The 21,042-nt window shown below is 46.9% G+C and overlaps 1 protein-coding gene across 1 annotated transcript in view; it reads right to left on the minus strand.

Annotated features, from left to right (window-relative positions):
* LOC146869167 (uncharacterized) overlaps positions 1 to 20,706 on the minus strand; it is a 140,068-nt gene extending 119,362 nt beyond the window's left edge. The window contains exon 1 of the mRNA XM_085653441.1: positions 20,594 to 20,706. Within this exon, the coding sequence (XP_085509567.1) occupies positions 20,594 to 20,627 (34 nt within the window). The 5' untranslated portion in view covers positions 20,628 to 20,706. The remainder of the gene's footprint in view (positions 1 to 20,593) is intronic.
* Between the last annotated feature and the right edge of the window lie 336 nt (positions 20,707 to 21,042).

Raw genomic sequence — 21,042 nt, forward strand, 5'->3', positions numbered from 1 at the left:
GCCACGTTCCTTCAATCTAAAGTGGAAGCCATTAATAGCACTTTTAAGGACCCTGTCGATAGTGCTTCAGGGGACTTGGCCCATGATGTTGAGGCAGGGCCCGGACCAAAATTTAGCATGGATAGTTTTCCTCCAATAACCTACCCGGACACTTTTAAGCTTCTTGTATCCACTAGATCAGGCTCACCCTATGACCCATGCCCAGTAGCAATTGCAAAAAAGGCTTCTGAACCTTTAGCTGGGACGCTTACAACTCTTTTCAATGCCATGTTCTCAGAAGGGCTTTTCCCTAAATTGTGGAAAATTGCGTCTGTCCCGCCGCTTTTAAAAAAACCTAGCCTAGATAGTAAAGACCCAAGCAGCTTTCGCCCCATTTCACGCCTCCCTTTGCCCTCTAAATTGGTGGAAAAATACATGAATACTATTTTGAGTTCTTACCTATGGGAAGCTAAGGTTCTGGATCCCACCCAGTTTGGGTTTAGAGAGGGTCATAGTACTGAAACCGCCCTCCTTAAATCCACGGAAGAGATTAGGAAAGGGCTGGACCAGGGAGGAATGGCGGTGCTGATCCTGCTTGATCTCTCCGCTGCCTTTGACACGGTCCATCATGGGGTTCTGATGGATCGTCTATGGGGTTGCGGAGTGAGAGATAAAGCTTGGTCTCTCCTTAAATCCTTTCTCTCAGACAGATGCCAGACTGTCTCATTGGGTGAGCTTGTTTCCAAACCTTTCTCCCTTCCTTGTGGGTTGCCTCAGGGGTCCTCCCTGAGCCCTACGCTTTTTAATATATATGTCTCCTCTTTGGCCCCCTTGATTGAATCCTTCGGCTTTGGTTTAACATCTTATGCTGATGACACTCAAATTGTCATCTCTCTGCAACCAGGTCAGGAGGAGGCAACGGCTGAGAGGCTTCATGACTCTATGGGGGCAGTGGGAGGCTGGATGTTGCAAAACTGTTTAAAATTGAATGGTGGCAAAACAGAGGTGATTCGGTTCGGGAACAATGTTAATCTCTGGACCCCTGGTTGGTGGCCTGAGGCCATGGGGACTCTCCCAGTACACTCCAGGAAAGTCAAGAACCTGGGGGTGGTGCTGGATGAACACCTTGACATGCGTGATCAAGTAAATGCCGTGGTCTCTGCTACTTCTTACACCCTCAGGACCATGAGGAAAGTTCTGCCCCTTCTGCCGGCTGACTGCAAGCGGACAGTGGTCTCGGCCTTGATTATGTCAAGACTTGACTATTGTAATAGACTCTACTTAAGTATTCATGAGCGCAGCATACAAAAACTTCAGATGTTCCAGAATGCAGCTGCCAGGTTGCCTACGGGAACTCCGAAATTTGCTTCCATCTCAAGTTCAATAAAAAAACTTCACTGGCTGCCAGAAAAAAAGCGAATACTTTTTAAATCACTATGTTTGGTTTTTCGAGCTCTCCATGATATAGGCCCATTCTATCTGAAGCAACAATTTCAGTGGTATGTGCCCGGAAGATCTTTACGCTCATCAGGAGCTAAACTTACGGTAGTGCCCACCTCTAAGAGAGTTAGATGGGGAGGCAGAAGCTTTTCCGTTGGGGCAGCCAAGGCCTGGAATAAACTTCCTGTTGGCTTAAGAAACTGCAATGATTTATTTGCTTTTAGGAAGGCGCTCAAAACATGGCTGTTTTAATTTACCCTGGCCAAACCTTAGGAGGACTGTAGGAAGCGCCGGGACACCTTCGGGTAGCTGTGCGCTATATAAGTTTTTCTAACATAACATAACATAGTTTAATGTAGGTGTGTCTTGTGGATATTATAGTGTTAAAGTGTGTGTAGTCAATTAATGTTCATTAGTTTTTTTTATTAATAATAATTTTTAATTGATTATGTTAATTATGGAAATACATTTAATTAAAAATGTTGAAGTGTTTTGTTATTGGTGTGGTGTTATAGGGTACGAAATAAAATAAATAAAAAATTTTGTTAGTAAATATTTTCTATTTTAAAAGAATTCTTTTTTATAAATGTGTTTTTTTTATTTTATTAAATATTTGTATTTTTTGCTATATGTAATTAATATTATAATATGTGTTCTTTTTATATGTTGAATATATTAAATGTTTGATTTTTGATCTTTTAAAATATTGTTTATTATTTTTATGATTAAAAAAATGTTTGTTTTTTTAACTGTTTGAGTGTGAATAGTAATTTTTGTTTCTCTGCTATCCGACACTTTCCCTAATTTTGCACTCACTAGAGTGGGAATAGTAATTTTAACTCTCCGCTATCCAGCGCTTTCCCTTCTGTTGCACTCACTGGAGTGGGAATAAAAAAAATTACCTCTACACTATCCAACACTTATGCTACTGTTGCATTCAGTAGAGTGGGAATAGTAATTTTTATCCCTTTGCTATCCAACACTTTATTTTCTCTTGCACTCCTTGGAGTAAGAATAGTAATGTTTGCCTCTCCACTAGCTAACACTTTTCCTACTGTTGCACTGATTGTATAGTGAAATTTAAGTATAAATATTTTTCAAATAGTTAAATGTTTTCATTTATTATAGATTTTTTCTTTTTTTATCAATTTTAAATCATTAATATATATTTTTATTTTTTATATTATTTTAAACTTTTAACATAAATTAAAAATAATAGTTTATTAATTGTTTAAACTAAATATATATGCATACATTATTATGTTTGTGTTTATATTTTTTATTACGTTTATTTGTTATATTTTATTAAAATGTATATTAAATGTATTTTATTTTGTTTATATTTTATTTAATAATTACTGTATTTAATATATATTATTTTGTTTTATATTTATATAAAAGTCGATATTTTATACATCTTTATTTTTTACATCGATATGTTTTAGTCGATATTTTTGTACTTATCTGTTTAAGTAAAGGAGTTGATATTTTTGTTGTCTATATTTTTTAGTTGATATTTTTAACATCGATATTTGTTACATCGATGTTGTGTCAGTGAACAAGTCTTCTGGACCACGGAGAAATGGTAGCCCTCATTCTTCTGGACCTGTCAGCCTCTTTTGACACACTCTCTCTGTTAGAAATGGGATTTCTGGTTGGCTACGGCTTGCGCCAAAGCCAGGCAGAAACCACCACTCTAGTCAGGGCTGGGGAGTTACACGCCAAAGATAACCCCTGCTCACCCCCTTGGTAGCTTGGGACGAGCAGTCAGGCTTATCCCGGAGACGATGTGTAAAGCGTTTGCGCGCGCACCCAGCAACAACACCCAGGGCATACCACAAAAGGAACTCCACACAAGGTATTATATAAAAATAGCCTTTGTATTATACCAAAACACATTAGATAATATTCACACAATTTACACTGTGCCAACTGGCACTGGGCAGAATTTTACAAGGGACTATTTACATGGGACAGGGCCACATGGACCACTGTCAGAATCAGCACAAATCACCAATAGTAAATGTAGAACATGTACCAATGGAAACACAAAGTAACTGTAGAGCACAACCAGTAACTACTGGCGCATTAATGACCTCAGCGTCATCACACTAGCATCAGGTATAAAACCTATCCTGTGGACATCACAGGGGCATAAACACATTATGCAATTTCTCAGTAGTCTAACGCATTAGACCTAACCACCTAAGTATAACTACACTAGGGGCGTATATCGCACAGGGAAGTACAATCTCCCTAACATCAACCTAAACAGGTAAAACAACCTCATGACCAGAAAAGACCACATTTAGAGGTATAACGCAGGGTGCGCAAAACATACTATACACAGTACATTTCCTAACACCATAAGCATTAACACAGGGTGCGCAAAACATACTACACACAGTACATTTCCTAACACCATAAGCATTAATATATGCATCACAATAACACCTCAATCGCATTAGGGTTCAGATCGCACCAGAACCTAAACGTAGCAGCTGCCCACTACTTGCTGGGCAGCTGGGGACAAGGCAGGGCCTAAACGCTGCAGCTGGCACTAAGTGCTGCGCAGCTGTGGAAGGCCAAGGATGAGGAAATCACGGGGCCTCACGTTGGAGCCATCTGGCTCAGAAAACACCCATGTCCCCATGGAGCACACGGGCTCCTGAAATGGAATGTGTCCCCAAACGTTGGAGCCTCTCTGGGCTCTAGAAACAATTATGCCCCATCGTTGGAGCCTCTCTGGGCTCTGAACAAAGACATGCCCCTTAGCGTTGGGGCGACCCGCTGCCAGACGGGGCCGCCCATGAAACTGGAACACGGTGGCTTCACTGGCACCTGAACAAGATATGGTCCCCCCTAGAGCGGGAGGCGCCCAGGTCCCCCTGCCCAGCCCCAACTCACCGGGCTGTTCTTCACCCGGTCCCTCTTCTGGGACCGGGACTTCTCCGGACACAGCAGGCGGCAGGCGGGGCTCTCTCTTGCTCACAAGAGCCCCGCTGAGGATTCGGCTGCCCCATTCTTCACCCGGGCCACCTCCTGGGACCCGGGACTTTACTGCACACTGGCAGGGCTCCCACCAGCACACGGGAGCCCTGCTCGATCCGCCGCCGCCATGTTCGTTGCTCTCCGGCTTCCGCTTCCTTCCGTCAGGCCCCACCCACAACCAGGCGGGCCGCGAACGGCCGCAGAGATCGCGTCTCTCGGTGCAAATGAGGGGTAGGCTCCCTCGTAATCAAAAGTACACGGCGGGGCGGGCACCCGCCGCCATCAAGGCTGAAGTCGCGGGTGGGCACCCGCGCACCACAAATACGGCAAAGTCGCGGGGTGGGCACCCGCGCACCACAAGTACGGCAAAGTCGCGGGGTGGGCACCCGCGCACCACAAGTACGGCAAAGTCGCGGGGTGGGCACCCGCGCATACAACTAATTAAATAAGCGGGGTAGGCACCCGTATTGGCACACAAACAGCGGGGTGGGCACCCGCGACCGGACACAATGAGGGGGAGTCCCTACGCTTTACAGCTTCGCGCTGTAGGCCCTCAGCAGTAGAAAAGTGCTCCCAGGCGCTGCGGCCCCAAAGTCCAGGGAAAGTCGGATTAGGATGCAGGGGGGCAAATGCTGGGCCCAGGGGCCAGCTCACAGGGTCCTCCAGCAGGGAGGCAGTCCCCAGTGGCGGTCTCTCCTGGCGCCCAGCAGCAGCAGCAGGCCCCCCTCTAATTAGGATCAGAAGAAGCACAAAGTCCTTGAAGTCCATCAAGCATCCAGGAAACAGAAACAAAAGGTCCCACAAAGTCCATCAGGCATCCAGGGGCTGGGCAGGGCCCAGGGAGGCAAGCCTTCCCCTGGGCCCCAGCAGCAGCACGCCCCTGGTTGTTTCAAGTTAAGCACAAGAACCTTTTAAATGGGGTCACAGCCCCTTTTCATACACAGGTTCCTTTGTCTCCAAAGGTGCAGGGAAGGGGCGAACCAGATGCAACTGGTTCCTGAGCACTTTGTTTTGCTCAGCCCCTCTCCCTATTCACAGAACAGGCCAGGGTCATCAGTCGCACCACAGGGGGCGGAGCCAGCATTGTGTGGGGAAAGCCCAGCCCTATTCAGGTCCCAGGTGTACTCCTCCCACTCATCAACATGCAGCTCTCTCCACCCACCACTGGGACAGACCCATCCTGACTCCTGGGGCCAGGCACACCAGCCAATCACACGCCAGGCAGTCACTGCACATTTATGCCAGTGTCTAGAAGTGGCACTTCTACCCTAGCTACTGTAACGCCGCACACATCATCGCGCAGCATTCACTCTCACGAGTTCGCACATAGCAAACTCGGCCCTGCACTCCCCACGCATCAGGAACTACCATGGGCACACAGATCCCCCATGCATTCCTATGGGAGGGCAGGTCAGTGTCACTCAATGTAACCCAGAGCGCACGCACTTTCCACTGGGACACAGTGTGAAAGCGCCTAGAGGCCTAAAACCACTAGTACAACACAGGAAAAAGGCTAGGATAATGCAAAAAGTTCTAGGGGTGAACTTGCCAGAGGGTCCAGTCCAACACTCTCCCATCACATCCTGATAAAGAGACTCCATCATATCGGGATCCAGGGAGATGCCTCAAATGGATCGGCTCATACCTCACCAGTAGAACCCATAGAATCCATCTCGCTCCATTCACCTCGGAGCCCAAGAAGATAATCTGTGGAGTCCCCCAAGGATCATCCCTCAGCCCACCCTCTTCAACACCTACATGACCCCCCGACTGACACATTCAGATCTCAAAGACTAACCATCATCTCCTACGCCGACACCCAGCTCATTCTCTCACTGTCCGAAGACCCATCCACCACCAGAGCCAACGCCCATAGCATATTGGACGTTAATAGCTGGATAAAGAACAACTGTCTCAAACTCAACACTGACAAGACAGAAGTCCTCATCTTTGGGAATAACACATCACCATGGAATGGCAGATGGAGACCAGCAAAACTCGAGGAGTCCACGCCCGCAACTTTGGGATCAGCCTGGACAAACAATCTATGAAGAAACAAATCAACGCAGTCTCATGCGCTTGCTTCCACACCCTTCGCATGCTCCACAAGATCTTCATGTGGCTCCCAATCAACACCAGAAGGACCGTCACACAGGACCTCTTCACCAGCAGACTGGACTAGTGCAACGCACTCTATATAAGAATCACCGCACGTCTCCTAAAGAGACTCCAGACAATATGAAAATCTCAGCAGCAAGCCTCATCCTCAACCCCACAGAAAAACCCACATCACTCCCCACCTCAATAAAGTTCACTTGCTCCCGATCCAGATGAGTCAGTTCATGATGCCGACCTACGCTTACAAGGCACTGCACAAGGAAGGACCAGCATACATCAACAAATGACTGACCTTGCACCAACTGACCAGACATCTTCGATCTGTGTCCCTTGACTTCGTTGACACATCTCGCATTTGCCGAACCAACAGCAGAGGGAGCGCCTTCTCGCACCAGGTGGCCAAGGAATGGAACAACCTTGCCCTGCACCTCAGGACCACACCATCGCTCCAGCTGTTTAGGAAAGAACTCAAGTCCAGGATGTTCCAGTGAGCAACCGCCCAGCAATCAACTTCGTCAGCTCTTCTAGACACTCATGGGTGATTTGCCGCGCTTAAGAAATGTGTGATTGATTTCATCAGCGGGACACAATTTGCGTGGTATGCTGTCTGCGAACATAGTGAGTTTTAATTTATGTCCCACCGTCTGCATCCCCTTCATTAGTTTATTGGCTCTGGGATAGGGGCTCCAAAGAGGAAGCTGATAAAAGAAAAACAGAGCACTCCCGCCTGGCCCTCTGCTGAATATGTGCCCGCTGTGATAACATGTTGTTGAACAGGACCTTTGTCTTGGGAGCATGGCATCCTTACTTTATGTAACCATGGAAACCCACCTATTTCTCATTGCATGTCCGCCATGAATTCACAGACAACCAAGTCAAAGGCTTCTCCAGCATCCATGGAGTCCAGGCCTGCCCTTCCGTTGCTCTCTTTCCCTGTGTGTTGAAGGTGGAGGGATTTGTGTTATAACTTGTCTGCATTTCAAGGATGAAGCCCTATTGATTGACGTGTACGACATCCTTAATTAAAGTATGTAGGCAGTGCGTTGCTACTTTGGTGAGGTTTTTGGTGCTGATGCTAAGCAAGGAGATTGACATATACAAGGAATATGATGGATTTTAACACTATTGGGGTTAGCCTCTCTCTTTTATCTAAGTCTTTATAAGAAGCAGCAAAATGGACTTCATTTCCCATCACCCATCTGGACAGCAAGAGACATCACTGGATTTTCCATCACCCATCTGCACATAAGGTGACGTCACTGCATTTCCCTCCTATGGCATGCTGTGCTCCTCCACCTCCCAGGACCTACTTAATGGCGGCTGCAACGCAGGCACACATCTGGCTCGCAATGAGTGCACCAAAGGGAAGGCCATCTGTGCCCATCCGTGCCTGGACCACGCCCAGCACTAGGAACCCTTCACTTTTCCTATCCATTGCTACCCCGCCACTCTCCTCCATGCTCTCAACCCTACACGCCGCACGCACTGCTGCCACACTGCTCCACAAAACATGGAAGGAGCAATCACGTGCGCCTCCACAAATTATCATGCACTCTTTGACACCCTACACCCACCACTCCCACACCAACAGCACACAGCAGCCCCTCGCTCACACAAACCTGCACCTGCTCACATAGACCAAACACCAAACACACAACAAGCCACACTTGCATACATGCTCCTCAACACCCGCTTGCTCACCCAACACGCCACAGAGATAAGGGATATACTGCACGACCACGCTCCAGACCTGCTCGTCGTCATGAAAACATGGCTAAACCAAGCTCTACCCCAGAGAGATGTTCCATAGGCATTGCGTGGGTGTTCCCTTGCACCACCCGTGCACCACTCATGGATTTTTACGTATTCCCGGATTTACCATTACTAGTAGACCTGGGAATGCCTCAAAATGGTACACCTTCCCAGGTGAGGTGTAATGAGGTGACATATCTTTATTTCTCTTTGTTTCTTCCTCTTTCTATGTGCGCTGCATTTTGCAGCACACATAGAAAGAGGAGTATGCCTAAGGGGATTGTATTTGTGCAGGAAGGAGCCCCTTCCTGCACGAAAACAGTTCTGCATGCAGCGCAGGCACCCGTGCCCCGTGGTGCAAGGGTGCCTGCATTGGAGCTAGGTAGCCCATTGGGCGCCAGCGCTGGGGACCTGGCAGGAATGAGCCGTGCTGTGTTACATATGGTGCACTCCTGCCCCTTTCCTGTAACGCAGCGCAGCAAGTTGACTTGAACTGCACGGCATTACTTTTTGCTAATTAGGCCTCTCAGTCTCAGAAAGGTTTCTCACCCCATTCCTTCTCACCAAGAAACATATCCCTGTCCATAATAAAATGGCCATTTATTCTGTCTATGGTCATCAGAATTTGTAATTCATTGCCTGGGAAGGTCCAGTCTTCAGCTCCTTATATTTGTTTTCTTCCCAGCTCTTGCAATCTTTCTTGTTGGGGTTCAGTGAAAACTCTTATTCTTGTTGTATCTCTCCTACCTTCAGGGGGGGGGGCACATCTGTTACAGATCACAGAGATTCCAATGTGCACAGATCAATGTAGTGTGCAGTGGTGTCCAGGGGTCTTTGACTCTTCAGTTCATTGGAGTTAATAGTATGGTCTGTTATTGACACCTTCCATCACCATCTGCCCTCAGGGCCAGTGTCCAATCACACCGTTCTTGCCCCCTCTACAGCCCCCTCAGAGATTCCTCTCTGCTTTCACATGCTGGCCCCACCTTTACCCATGGCCACCAGGGAAACTTTTTTAATTAGTCAGGCCTGTTTTTCTTGCATCCAAGGTTTGTTCCTTTACTCCTCTTACCGGCCACCGCTGCTCCCCTCTGACTTTGCCGACACATTCCCTGGTAGATGGGAGCTGCTGTTCTAATCTCCCAGGCTGAGACCGATGCCTCTTGTATCTTTGAGCCTCCTGGTGAAGAGGTTCCTTGGGCTTGTTCAGAAACCTCCACACTGCTCTAGCCCCAGCCCTACAGTATCAGGGTCCATCGATCCCTCCTTCAACACACTCCGGGGACCTCTGTGTCTATGACTCAGCTGCCACTTGGAAGAGGCAGGGGAGCCGGGCTACCAAGTGGCAGAAATTTGCCCCTCCTCCAGGGTCAGCCTGGATTTTTGCTGAACTCTATTTTTGTTGGCCATAGAACTCTGTGCACTTTACCCCTGTAAACCAGGGGTAAAGTGCTTGTGCTTCCACTTTAACCATGATGGCATTGGGATACATCTGATTGACACCTTTAATTTACCTATAAGTTCCAAGTATATGGTACAAAGTGTACCCAGGGCATGTAAGTTAAATGTCACTAGTAGGCTAGAGCACCCCATAAGCAACCTACCACAGGGACCCACCACAAGGGAAACATATCTGCAGGCCGACCATGTGTGGCCTATCTAAGAAGCTTTAAAACCGCAAATTTGACCATTAAAAAAAAACCCTTTTGACAGGCCTAAACCTTGGTTTTAAGTATTCATACATCGCCCCTAGGTAGACCATCTTAACCAGAGGGAAGGTTGTATGGTTATTAAAAGTAGGACATGTTAAAGTTTAATGTTGCACACATCCTTACAGTAAAAAAGCCTAACATCTATTTTCATAGTAGCAAGGCTGGGTGCTTATAAAGGAAAACCATGGATTACATTATTACATCTTATTATGCTAATTTCAGTTTGGTAGGAGCTAGAAAAAAATGTAAGGGCTCTTTTGAATAATTTTTCAAAATACAATTTAATAGTTTAGTCAGATTTTTCCTAGCTATTAAGGAAGAGGCACTTTTAGAAAGTTACCTTTTTGCTGAGGGGTTTCTATGAATTCCATCTAGCACCTGGCTGCTGATGTCTCTCTCTCTCCCTCTCATCAGGCTATCACTAATCCCAGTGAATGAGGAGGCAGCTTTAGAGCTGGTTTAGAGTGACTAGAGGAGAGGGGTTGCCAATTTCCATAGCCACACCTCTCGGTAGGCACAGGGAGCTCTGATCAGGGAAAGAAGGGTTCTGCCATGACGCCATGACAGACTGAGGAACAATTAATCAACAAGACTTCTGGGACATACAAAGTTTCTATTGGAGCATGGAAGCTTCTGAAAGGTCTTTCTGGATTGCATGTTTCTGCTGCTGGACCCAACTTTTCTTCCACCTTTGGCTTCAGTGCCCACTGGAGCCACGGTATTGCTATTCACACCTTAGTCTGGATCCCACAGGGATCCAGAGATATGTTCTCTCTTGTGCTCTCTCAAACTCTTGCCTGAAGGGTTTGATCCCAAGGATGGAGGCCTTCAGCAGAAGTCTTACAGTTAGGTCTTGGGGTCCCTCTTCCTAGGGTTCTTCCACCTGAAGTACCGGGGCCTCAGAGATATTTATAATGTGGACATATAAACCACCCCACATAACTATACCCAAGAATTACAATAATGTCTATCCGGTAGAGGCTCAGACTCTATGGGGCACATTTACAAGAAAGTGGTGGAGCGCGGTATTACCCAAAATTGATAACGCCACGCTCTGATAGTTTCAAAATGGAGGGATGTGCCATATTTAAAAGATTGCGGCACACCCCTGCATTACCCCAAGCACTGGCTCTAAAATAGCTGTGTAGTGCCAGCTCAGACACCATAGGGCAATTTTGCTCGGGTACCTGTGCTGCTGTTGGGATTGTTTATAAACAATCACCCAAGCAGCACAGGCGATTTGCTCTTTCCATGCTTGTTGCAGAATGCAGCACACAGGGAAAGAGCAATATACGGGGAGAAATTAAACATTTCTCCTTGTATCGCCTGTTCAAGACCAGGTGTTTCCTGGTGGTATTTTTGGCGCTGTAAATATGGAGCAGTCATAAAACAATGGTTGTGGTGGAACAACCACCGCAACACCCTTTGCACGCCCCTTCACGCTGCCTGAATAGGGGCATTATTTACCAGGCGGAGTTAAGCCATGTTTAGTGTCTTAACAACGCCTTGTAAATAAGGCGAAGGACTTAACCCCACCAGAACGTCTGAACAAGTGAAGTTGTGGTGGCGATAGGGGCTTGTAAATATGCCCGTGGCTTTTAGTGGTCGCCGTGTTGCGGGTAGCGTCTGGCTAGATTTATATCTTTGTCCATGAGAACACTTTGGATATTGTAGGGGGTGGGGGCAGGGGGTGGGGGCAGTGAGGGGGTGGGCGTGGGGGGAGTGAGGGGGTGGGCGGTGTTCCTTAGACCCTGGTGCTGCCTGTGATGTCCTCGGTTACTCAGGATAATGGCAGGGAGAGGGGACCTGGTGGCAATTGCTTGATAAATGGCCAGTACTCTTCAACCCTCTAAGGCCTGCCCTACTTCTAATAATATTAACTAATAATCACATTTTCTCCACTCGACAACCGCTGTGGAATTGTGCGCGGGGTAACACAGTGAGCTGAGGGTGAGATCTCTCTTCTGTCCTGGTGGAAGTTAAAGACCCTGCGAAAGGGTTTCTTTTTAGGTCTCGCCTGAGACAGCGCTTTAGCGCTGCTCTGGCGAGACTTATAGTAAGCGAGTTTTGGAAGTGCAAACAGTGGCTTTTCAGGCCGCCAAATACAGAGCATGTGCGCCGGGCGCGCGCACCATTTGGCAGCCTGAAAAGCACTGCCTGATCACTTGCTTTGATGTCCTCAGTGAGCCGCGCGGCCACTGAGGACATCAAAGTGCACACCATTTGCCACCCCCTTCTTGCTTGTTGCTTGTTTGCCCACCTCCCCAACCCCCAACATGAAAACACACGTGAGCCTAAAATATAGACCCGTTGGAGTGGAATCCACTCCTTTCCAGTGGGTGTTACCGATGAGCCTGTTTTTGGCACGTGTAGTTTTTGGGTGCTCCTGTCCCTCCCTCAAACTCCAGCACAAATCTGCTCTTTGTCGGTCCCAATAAAATAAACAAAGAGTAATCTAATCGAGCCCACTAACCCGCTCCTTCCTGCGCAGGCTGCTCCTTATTCCGATCATCTGCCCCAGTGCAGAAGAGCGTGACTCCATTAAGGGCCCTTCTGATAGTGCCGCTCCCGCGGCTGTCACTAGTGCCCAGTGTGACATGATGCAGGGCTTTCTGCCTCTCTGATAGTGCGCTGCCGGGACTCGCTGGAAGAATGTGGACTTCACTGGTGAGCACTGACGTGCGCTCTGCTTAAGTATTTAAAAGGATGTGCAATGGCGGACTAAATGACTGGAACGGCAAAAGAAAAATTAAATGCATGTTTGTTTTTTACGGACTGCTGTTTCTCCACAATCTTATTTCCTCACTAACATTTTTATTTTTACTTGGCTATTCTATAACGCGCTGCCGATTTAGGAACAGGGTTACCAGATTCGAGTCCTGCCATAGCTCTGCTCCACATCTTGTGATTCTGGGCAAATCACGCGATCTGCCTGTGTCTAAAACCACACACAAAATGTGCATCCAACCCTATGTAATGTAATGTGGTGCATGTGTAAAGCGCCCTAATACCCTTGGTACATATTCACGCTATATAAAAACTGCAAAAAACAAATACGATTAATTTCCCTAGGACCTCATTTGGAGTTTGGTATTTTTGATACGTTGGGTGTGTATAGATGATGACGCATGACACGTTTTCCAGAATGAAGGCCAAGAGGCACAGCCTAGTGTCAAGTTTTGAAACCAAAAATAACTTTGGCTCGCTTCACAGTAACACGACAGGATTCTAAAAGCAAAGTGTTAGATAATCTACTAACTATTGGAATGTTTCACACCACTCCAGACTTGTTGGCGGCCTCAATTGGTGGTCTTTCAGAAGCAAGGTGTTAATGCATTTCAAACGCATTCGACTGCAATGGTAGCCTAAAAGCAACATTGTCCTTTCAGCCAAGGCGGTGTCTGCAGCCTATGTCTGAAAATCAGTAGTTTAAATAAAAAATGATATTTACATACCACTTTTTATAATCTGTTTATGCAGATGGCAATGGTTATGCAATTTTTTCAAACAGCATGGTCAAGCACCTTTATTTATTCTTTCGTTTCTGTCTCCTCACTCAATGTCTCCAGCTGCCTTTCCTTTCCTTTTACCCTCCTTCGCGGGCCTCTCTGTCTCCAGTCTCCAAGGTGTCTCCCCTTTTCTCTGTAGTCTGTGTTCCTCCACCCCCCCCCCCCCCCCGCCGCTTTGATGTTTGATCGCGATCACTTTCACTTTCGCGGCCGCTTGTTTTGTCATTTGCATACCACTATATATTTTTTTTGCAAATATCTGAATGCGTCTTCACTTCGCTCTCTACCATATTATGCATCAGCTAATACACAATTTTCCCTTTTGCCCAACTGCATAACTGCTTTATTATAGTCTTTAGTGTCTCCCACGCAAATCTTTACAGAAAATCTTTCGTACACACAAGGGCATCCTCACTCAGCTGACAAAAGCCGCTTGTTTAATTTGTATATCACATGCTGCGTTTTTCACCTTCTCCTACAAGCTTGTAGCTAACGTCCAAACTCACACAGAGCCACTTTAAAATGCCTCTTTAGCTCTCTTGTCTATAGCCTATTCTCCATTTTTCGAAACGCATACCTTTCAGAGATCTACAAAATGCTTTAAAGGCATCCTCAGTTAGCTGCTAAAAGCAGCTTGCTGTGATTCATATACCACATGCTGCGATTTTCTCCTTACCCTTAAAGCTAACACACAACTTGCAAAATAAACAAGCCACCCTGCAAGCCGTTTTTAGTACCCCGCCTATGTCTATGGTTCCCTTCCATTTGCAAATTTGCATTGCTTTTATCAAGTGCCTTCTCGATAAAAGCTTTGCTTAACTTACATTCACACTGTTTTACATTCCCCATCGCCGTCATTCACTCTCCTTTTAAATTTACCAGCATCTCCGACTATTCATTATAAATGTAAGTTCTTTACACTCCCCATAGCTATATACAATTATGTTGCCATGCAAAAAAACCCTCTACGAGTAATTTTATTCACGTTGCATTACTTTTATATGCGTGTTCATAATAGCCACATATAGTGTATACATATTTGTGAATACTACTCCACACACTGCTTTTATGCGAGTTTATTCTACTGACATTGTAAATGACAATGCCTTTTATTTGTTTTAAAACCAAAACATAAATAAAAGGCAGTGAGTATACAGACATTACCAAACAGAGCAATTTTATGCAAAACAACATATAACAATACAAATGAAACCATTACATTAGTAACAAGGGAGGCATAAGTGTGCCTCTGTGGTTCCAAAATATATATATTCTGAAAACCCTTATTGCTTGAGAGTATGATTTAATCAAGAATGCTCCCAACTTCAACATGATTCCTATATATGTAGTGTTATATCTAGATGCCCCATCTAGCCATGTGTAATATAAAATATTTCATCAGAAATTAGAGGGGGAGGGAGTAGCCGTGTGACACCACCTCCTTATGTCTCCAGATGTCTATAGTCTACTCTCGCGTTTGTAGTCTGCTCGCTTAAAGGAGGTTCTCGGTTTTAAGTGATCTAATGTACTTAGATCACTTTACTGCATGATTCTGAACCAGGAGAATATCTATGGAGGGATTACAATTGCTGCCTTCCGACCACGCGTCCACAACTTTTGACGCATTGCGATATTTGCATATGCATATTTTTTTCTTCCAGAATTAGGCTCGGTTTTGAGTCTTTGACATTTGTCTTTGGTGTTTTTTGTCTTCCCAGATTGCCCGGGAGACCATCAATGCAAGGCTTACTTTGGCTAAGCCTTGACACAACCGTTCCTTTCTTGTGAGGACTTTTACGTGTTTGACGCTCCATTTTACTCGGGAGATTAGTAATGCAGGGATTGCATTGGTCACACTCGTAATACGCGTCTACAACTTCTTACGAACCGCTTTGACTGAATATGCACAATTTGCTTTTTAACTTGGCGTACTTTGAACCTCTGACATTGTTTTGGTTTGTCCTTATTGGCTAAACCCTTGACACACCCACTTACAACTCGTGACGCTCCGCACCGCTTTGACTACACATGCATAATTCCCTTTTAAACTTGGCGCGCTTTGAGCCTTTGACGTTGTTTTTGGTTTGTCCACATTGGCTAAACCCCAGACACACCCACTTATAACTCGTGATGCGCTTTGACGTTTTAGACGCATTTTCCTTGACCTTAACGCTAGCCCGGTTTTTTTCAACCTTTTTGGTACACACCCTGGTTTCCTAGGAAACCATTAATGCAGGGTTCGCATTGGCCACCTGCCACACGCCCGCTTACAACTCGTGACGCGCTTTGACGTTTTAGACGCTTTTTCCTTGACCTTAACGCTAGCCCGGTTTTTTTCAACCTTTTGATACACACCCGGGTTTCCTAGGAAACCATTAATGCAGGGTTCGCATTGGCCACCTGTCACACGCCCGCCCTACGCCCGCCCATGATTACGGACGTGCTTTGATGTTTGCACACGCACGCCTGCTTTTAAAAGTTCGGTGCTTTTTTCAGGTTGCAATACGGGACACTCGGAGGGGAGAGCACGGACTCTGATTGCGCTACAGGTATGCGGTGATACTCTTGGCAACCATTTGATTCTGCCGGCATGGGGCAGGGGGCTATTTTATCAAAGTCCTGGCTTTGACTCGCCTTTTGGGAACATTTAAAGTGCGGTTGACTACGGGCTGATCAAAGGGATTTCCCATTTGCTTTTTCCCTTCTTTGTGCTGTGGCACGGTTCTGCTTACACATGTGTCAACAGGGCGGATGCCTCGCCGCACGGACGGTGGTGTTTTTACACCACACGAGGGCGGAACATATTTTGTCCTGAGTCACCTTCTACGAATTATTGTCAGTTCTATTGGCAATTTCATTTACGTGTTTTTTGCTTTCTGTTATTAGGTTGTGGTTTGGAACCTTGGATTTACAGTTTCCACGTAGTGTTTACAAGTAGGATGTTCACGGACTGCTTTTGTACTTTTCGGTTAGAAACTCTTGAATGGGAATTATTATTTTGGACTGAGAATACATTCTGTTCAAATCTCACGTCCAAGTGGTATCTAATTACATTTTTACTTCAACCAAAAGCCACATTAGGTCTGTTTCCCACTTTATATATATATGTATATATCTTTGGACTTGATTCGATACCTTTGCGCTGTTTTCTGTCATTTTTTGATTTTTATTTATTTTCTGCTATTATTTCTTTGACAGAATCGTGTACAGTGTCCTTATCAAGGTGGCACTGGAAGCACAATCAGGACTGTCTACCTGAAACATACAATGCTATTCACAGCTCTTCGCGAGACGGATATTTGTCTACTTAGACATTGGTTATATCATTGGATTTTACTCGCACTTTTACTTATGGTACGTGTCTCCCTATGGGGGACGGTTTCTTAAAAGTTTTTTCCTGCCCTTTTGTCCTAATCAGCTTGCTTATGCTTTCTCTATGTATAAAAGTTTATTGGCAGCTTGGGTGAATCTAACTTTGGACCTTCATAGGCACATATATGTCCCTCCCCCATCCCTCCCCCTCTAATTTCTGATGAAATATATCACACATGGCTAGATGGGGTATCTAGATATAGCACTACATATATAGGAATTATGTTTAAGTTGGGGGCATTCTTGATTAAATCATACTCTCAAGCAATAAGGGTTTTCAGAATATATATATTTTGGAACCACAGAGGCACACTTATGCCTCCCTTGTTACTAATGTAATGGTGTCATTTGCATTGTTGTGTTGTTTTGCATAAAATTGCTCTGTTTGGTAATGTCTGTATACTCATTGCCTAGGGTACATCTATCATTTGTCCTGTGCATATTCTCTTAGTACGTGTTAACTTTTAAATGGTGTCTTTTAATGTACTTTTTAAATGTTGTGTGTGGTGCGTTTATTTATGTTATGTTTTTCTATATTCTTCCAGCCCTGACGAAGTTCAATCTGAACGAAACGCGTTGGCTGAGGCTTTGTTTGGACAATTAATTTAAAATAAAGATTTTTGGAGTACCAACTACTGACCACTTGGTGTAATGTATTGACAAGCAAATTGGTGGTGCACCGCCCCAAACCCCTTCCGAAATTTCATTGATCTGCTTGGCAGTTGGCATCTACTAACGGCAGATGCAGGGGCGTTTGTATGCACACCATCATTAACTATACCATTTTATACACACTGGGAACACAGTAAGGAGGTGCAGTCATTGGAGTCCGCCGTTAACCCTGCTTTTTTCTAAATAAATAAAAGGCATTGTAATTTTACAATGCCAATAGCTCAAACTCTTATAAATGCGAGACCTATTGCATTGCAAATGCTTGTTTGTTTTATGTTCAAGGGCAGGAGGGCCACATACAGTCTCATTCTGTTAAGAGTGGCTCTTGAAGTTCACCAGTAGGTGGTTAAACAAACCATTGGTGACCGGGTAAGGGGAGCTTTGAAGACGTTCACTGGTGACTCAGTTTGTTTCCAGGTCACTGAGGTCGGAAGAGCTGCGTTTGAAGGGTCGTCGGTGACATAGGGCACCTGGCTGAGACCCCCATCCCCCCAACACTGGTCTCGAGGTGGAAACTACTCACAGCCTGTAGGCAGTCTCCACCTCGAGAACAGGTCACAGGACAGGAAGCAGGGGAGGGGGAGGGGGAGAGCGGCCAGCCAGGCAGGATGAGGCCAACCACAGACAAAGCAAGTACATCCTGTATCACCCCCCCCCGTCCCCCCCCACCCCAGACCAGACTAACTGTTAGATATGACAACAATACAACAGGAGTCGCCTCTGCTGGACAAGGGGTGCTGCTAAAGTGACCGCAACACCCCTCGGGGAGGGGGCGGGACTCCTCACCAGGCAGATGGGGACAAAGGATGTCATATGCAGGGGCTCTTGTACCCCTGTAGATGCCCCTATCCCACTGAGAGAATGTACTCAGTGCCACAGAGCGGAGGCCCTTCACCTCCCACGAATAGTGAGGTCTGTGGTTTTGCCCACATAAGGTTACTGTGATTCATTCCAAGACCTGAGGGCCCCAGGGAGGACCCCCGCTGTGTACCCCAGAGTCCGACAGCTGGCGCAGGGTGTGTCCAGTACCCGTGGATGCAGTTCTCACAGGGTATGGGGGTGGCTGTGTACAGTACTCACAGGATTTGGCTGTGTCCAGTACTGATGGATGCTGTACTCACAGGGTAGGAGGGGGTGGCTGTGTCCAGTTCCTGTGTTTGCAGTAATCAGTGGGTACGACTTTATTCAGTACCCTCGTGAGCAGCAATCGCTGGGTACTGCTGTGCCGGGTACCACTCTGAGGAGTAATCGCGGGCTGTGTCCAGTATCCCTCGATGCAGTACACACAGTGTAAGGCTGTGTTTAGTACCTCGTGGATGCAGTACACACAGGGTAAGGCTGTGTTCAGTATCCCCTGGATGCAGTACTCACAGGGTACGGCTGTGTCCAGTAGCCCTACATGTGTCAATTGCTGGGTATGTCTGTGTCCAGTACCCCTGGATGCAGTACTCAGAGTATAGCTGTGTCCAGTACCCCCTCAACGCAATTCTCACAGGGTATTTCTGTGTCCAATACCCCCTGGATGCAATTCTCACAGGGTATTTCTGGGTCCAGTACCCCCTCGACGCAATTCTCACAGGGTATTTCTGTGTTCAGTACCCCCTGGATTCAATTCTCACAGGGTATGGCTGTGTCCAGTTCCCCCTCGACGCAATTCTCACAGGGTATTTCTGTGTTCAGTACCCCCTGGAGTCAATTCTCACAGGGTATGGCTGTCTCCAGTACCCCCTCGACGCAATTCTCACAGGGTATTTCTGTGTCCAGTACCCCCTGGATGCAGTACACACAGGGTATGGCTGTGTCCAGCACCCCTGTATGTATCAATCACTGGGTATTTCTGTGTCCAGTACCCACCGGACGCAGTACTCACAGGGTATGTCTGTGTCCAGCAATCCTGGTAAGAGCTGGGTCCGGTAACCCTTTATGGAGTAATTCATACGCCCCCAACTCCTACTTTTCCTGCTCATTCCTTCTGATAAACAGATCACCCTCGAACTCATGATTTTAGTGGAAGCTTCAATTGATGTCCTGACAGAGATGAAACTGAACAACTCCACCCAGATGCACAAAGTTACACCAGCCTGAGCACGCCCTAGCTCCCTCTTCCTCCATCACTCCTTTAGGCGCTGTGATAAGAGCGGCCTCTGGTCACTCACGCAGGACACACAGCATAACAGCAAGTAGAGCACTCTCAAGTAACAACCCCCCCACACCCACACGGGATAGTGTCACCCTCATGATAATGTGGTTCAAAGCCCTACAACTGGGTGTGAAGCACTATTATAAATACAGTACAATCCAGCACCCTCCCGTGCGCTGAAAGGTTCATGGATAAAAGACATCCAAAGATAAACAATCTGTGGAGGGAACAGAGTACCCACCAGAACCAGCTTTACATAATGTGCGTCACTTCCGCTCCCGAGAATTGATCAAACCAGACACGTGTTCTCGGCATCTACAAAGCACCTTCCAAAACCCTGCATTAATGTTTCGCACTTCCCTCCTGCACGCATCTTCATGGCCCACCCCGGGCCAGAGTCCTGGAGCCAGGCCTGAGCTCCAGAAATGCACCCCAGGTCCAGAGTCCTGGAGCCAGGCCTGAGATCGATCAATGCACCCCAGGTCCAGAGTCCTGGAGCCAGGCCTGAGCTCAAGCAATCCACCCCAGGTCCAGAGTCCTGGAGCCAGGCCTGAGATCGATCAATGCACCCCAGGTCCAGAGTCCTGGAGCCAGGCCTGAGCTCAAGCAATCCACCCCAGGTACAGAGTCCTGGAGCCGGGCCCGAGCTCTAGCAATGCACCCCAGGTCCAGAGTCCTGGAGCTGGGCCCGAGCTATAGCAATGCACCCCAGGTCCAGAGTCCTGGAGTCAGGCCTGAGCACTATCAATGCACCCTAGGTCCAGAGTCCCACAGCCAGGCCTGAGCTCAAGTAGTCCACCCCAGGTCCAGAGTCCTGGAGCCAGGCCCGAGCTCTAGCAATGCACCCCAGATCCAGAGACCTTCCTAAGCGCCTAGAATCAGAAGTCGTAAGAAGATTCTTGACTTACCAGCCAAGGTGCAGAGAAGAAAAATTGTCAACATTTTCCTCAGCGGTTGTTTAAAGAAAAAGAAACAAGTAAGAGACAGACAGCAGCGACTCCCTTGTGCGAAGGAGAAGAGGATGAAGATGCAAAAGACAGAGGCCGAAGACAGTTCAGCACCTTGATGAGAAGCAGAGAGTAAGATGTGGTCAGGGCCAAGCCCCACCGTGTGATCTTAGGCTGTCTGCTCCACCCAGGAAGCGGTGACCAGTTCACGCTAGATGTAGGTGGCTGGCCACGACACTCGCAAGGTGAACACAGGGAGGACAGCCTCTTAAGAGTTTCCCATCAGCCATTGTGAGCAAGCACATCTTCTGTGGCCACCACAGGGAAATTCCGTCTGACTGGGGACTGCTGGCCCAGGTGACAGCAGGAGGTCACGCCCGGTGTGGGGACTGCAGGTCCTGAAATGGAAG

The sequence above is a fragment of the Triturus cristatus genome, chromosome 1_1 (assembly GCF_964204655.1).
Source record: "Triturus cristatus chromosome 1_1, aTriCri1.1, whole genome shotgun sequence".
Classification (NCBI taxonomy): Eukaryota; Metazoa; Chordata; class Amphibia; order Caudata; family Salamandridae; genus Triturus; species Triturus cristatus.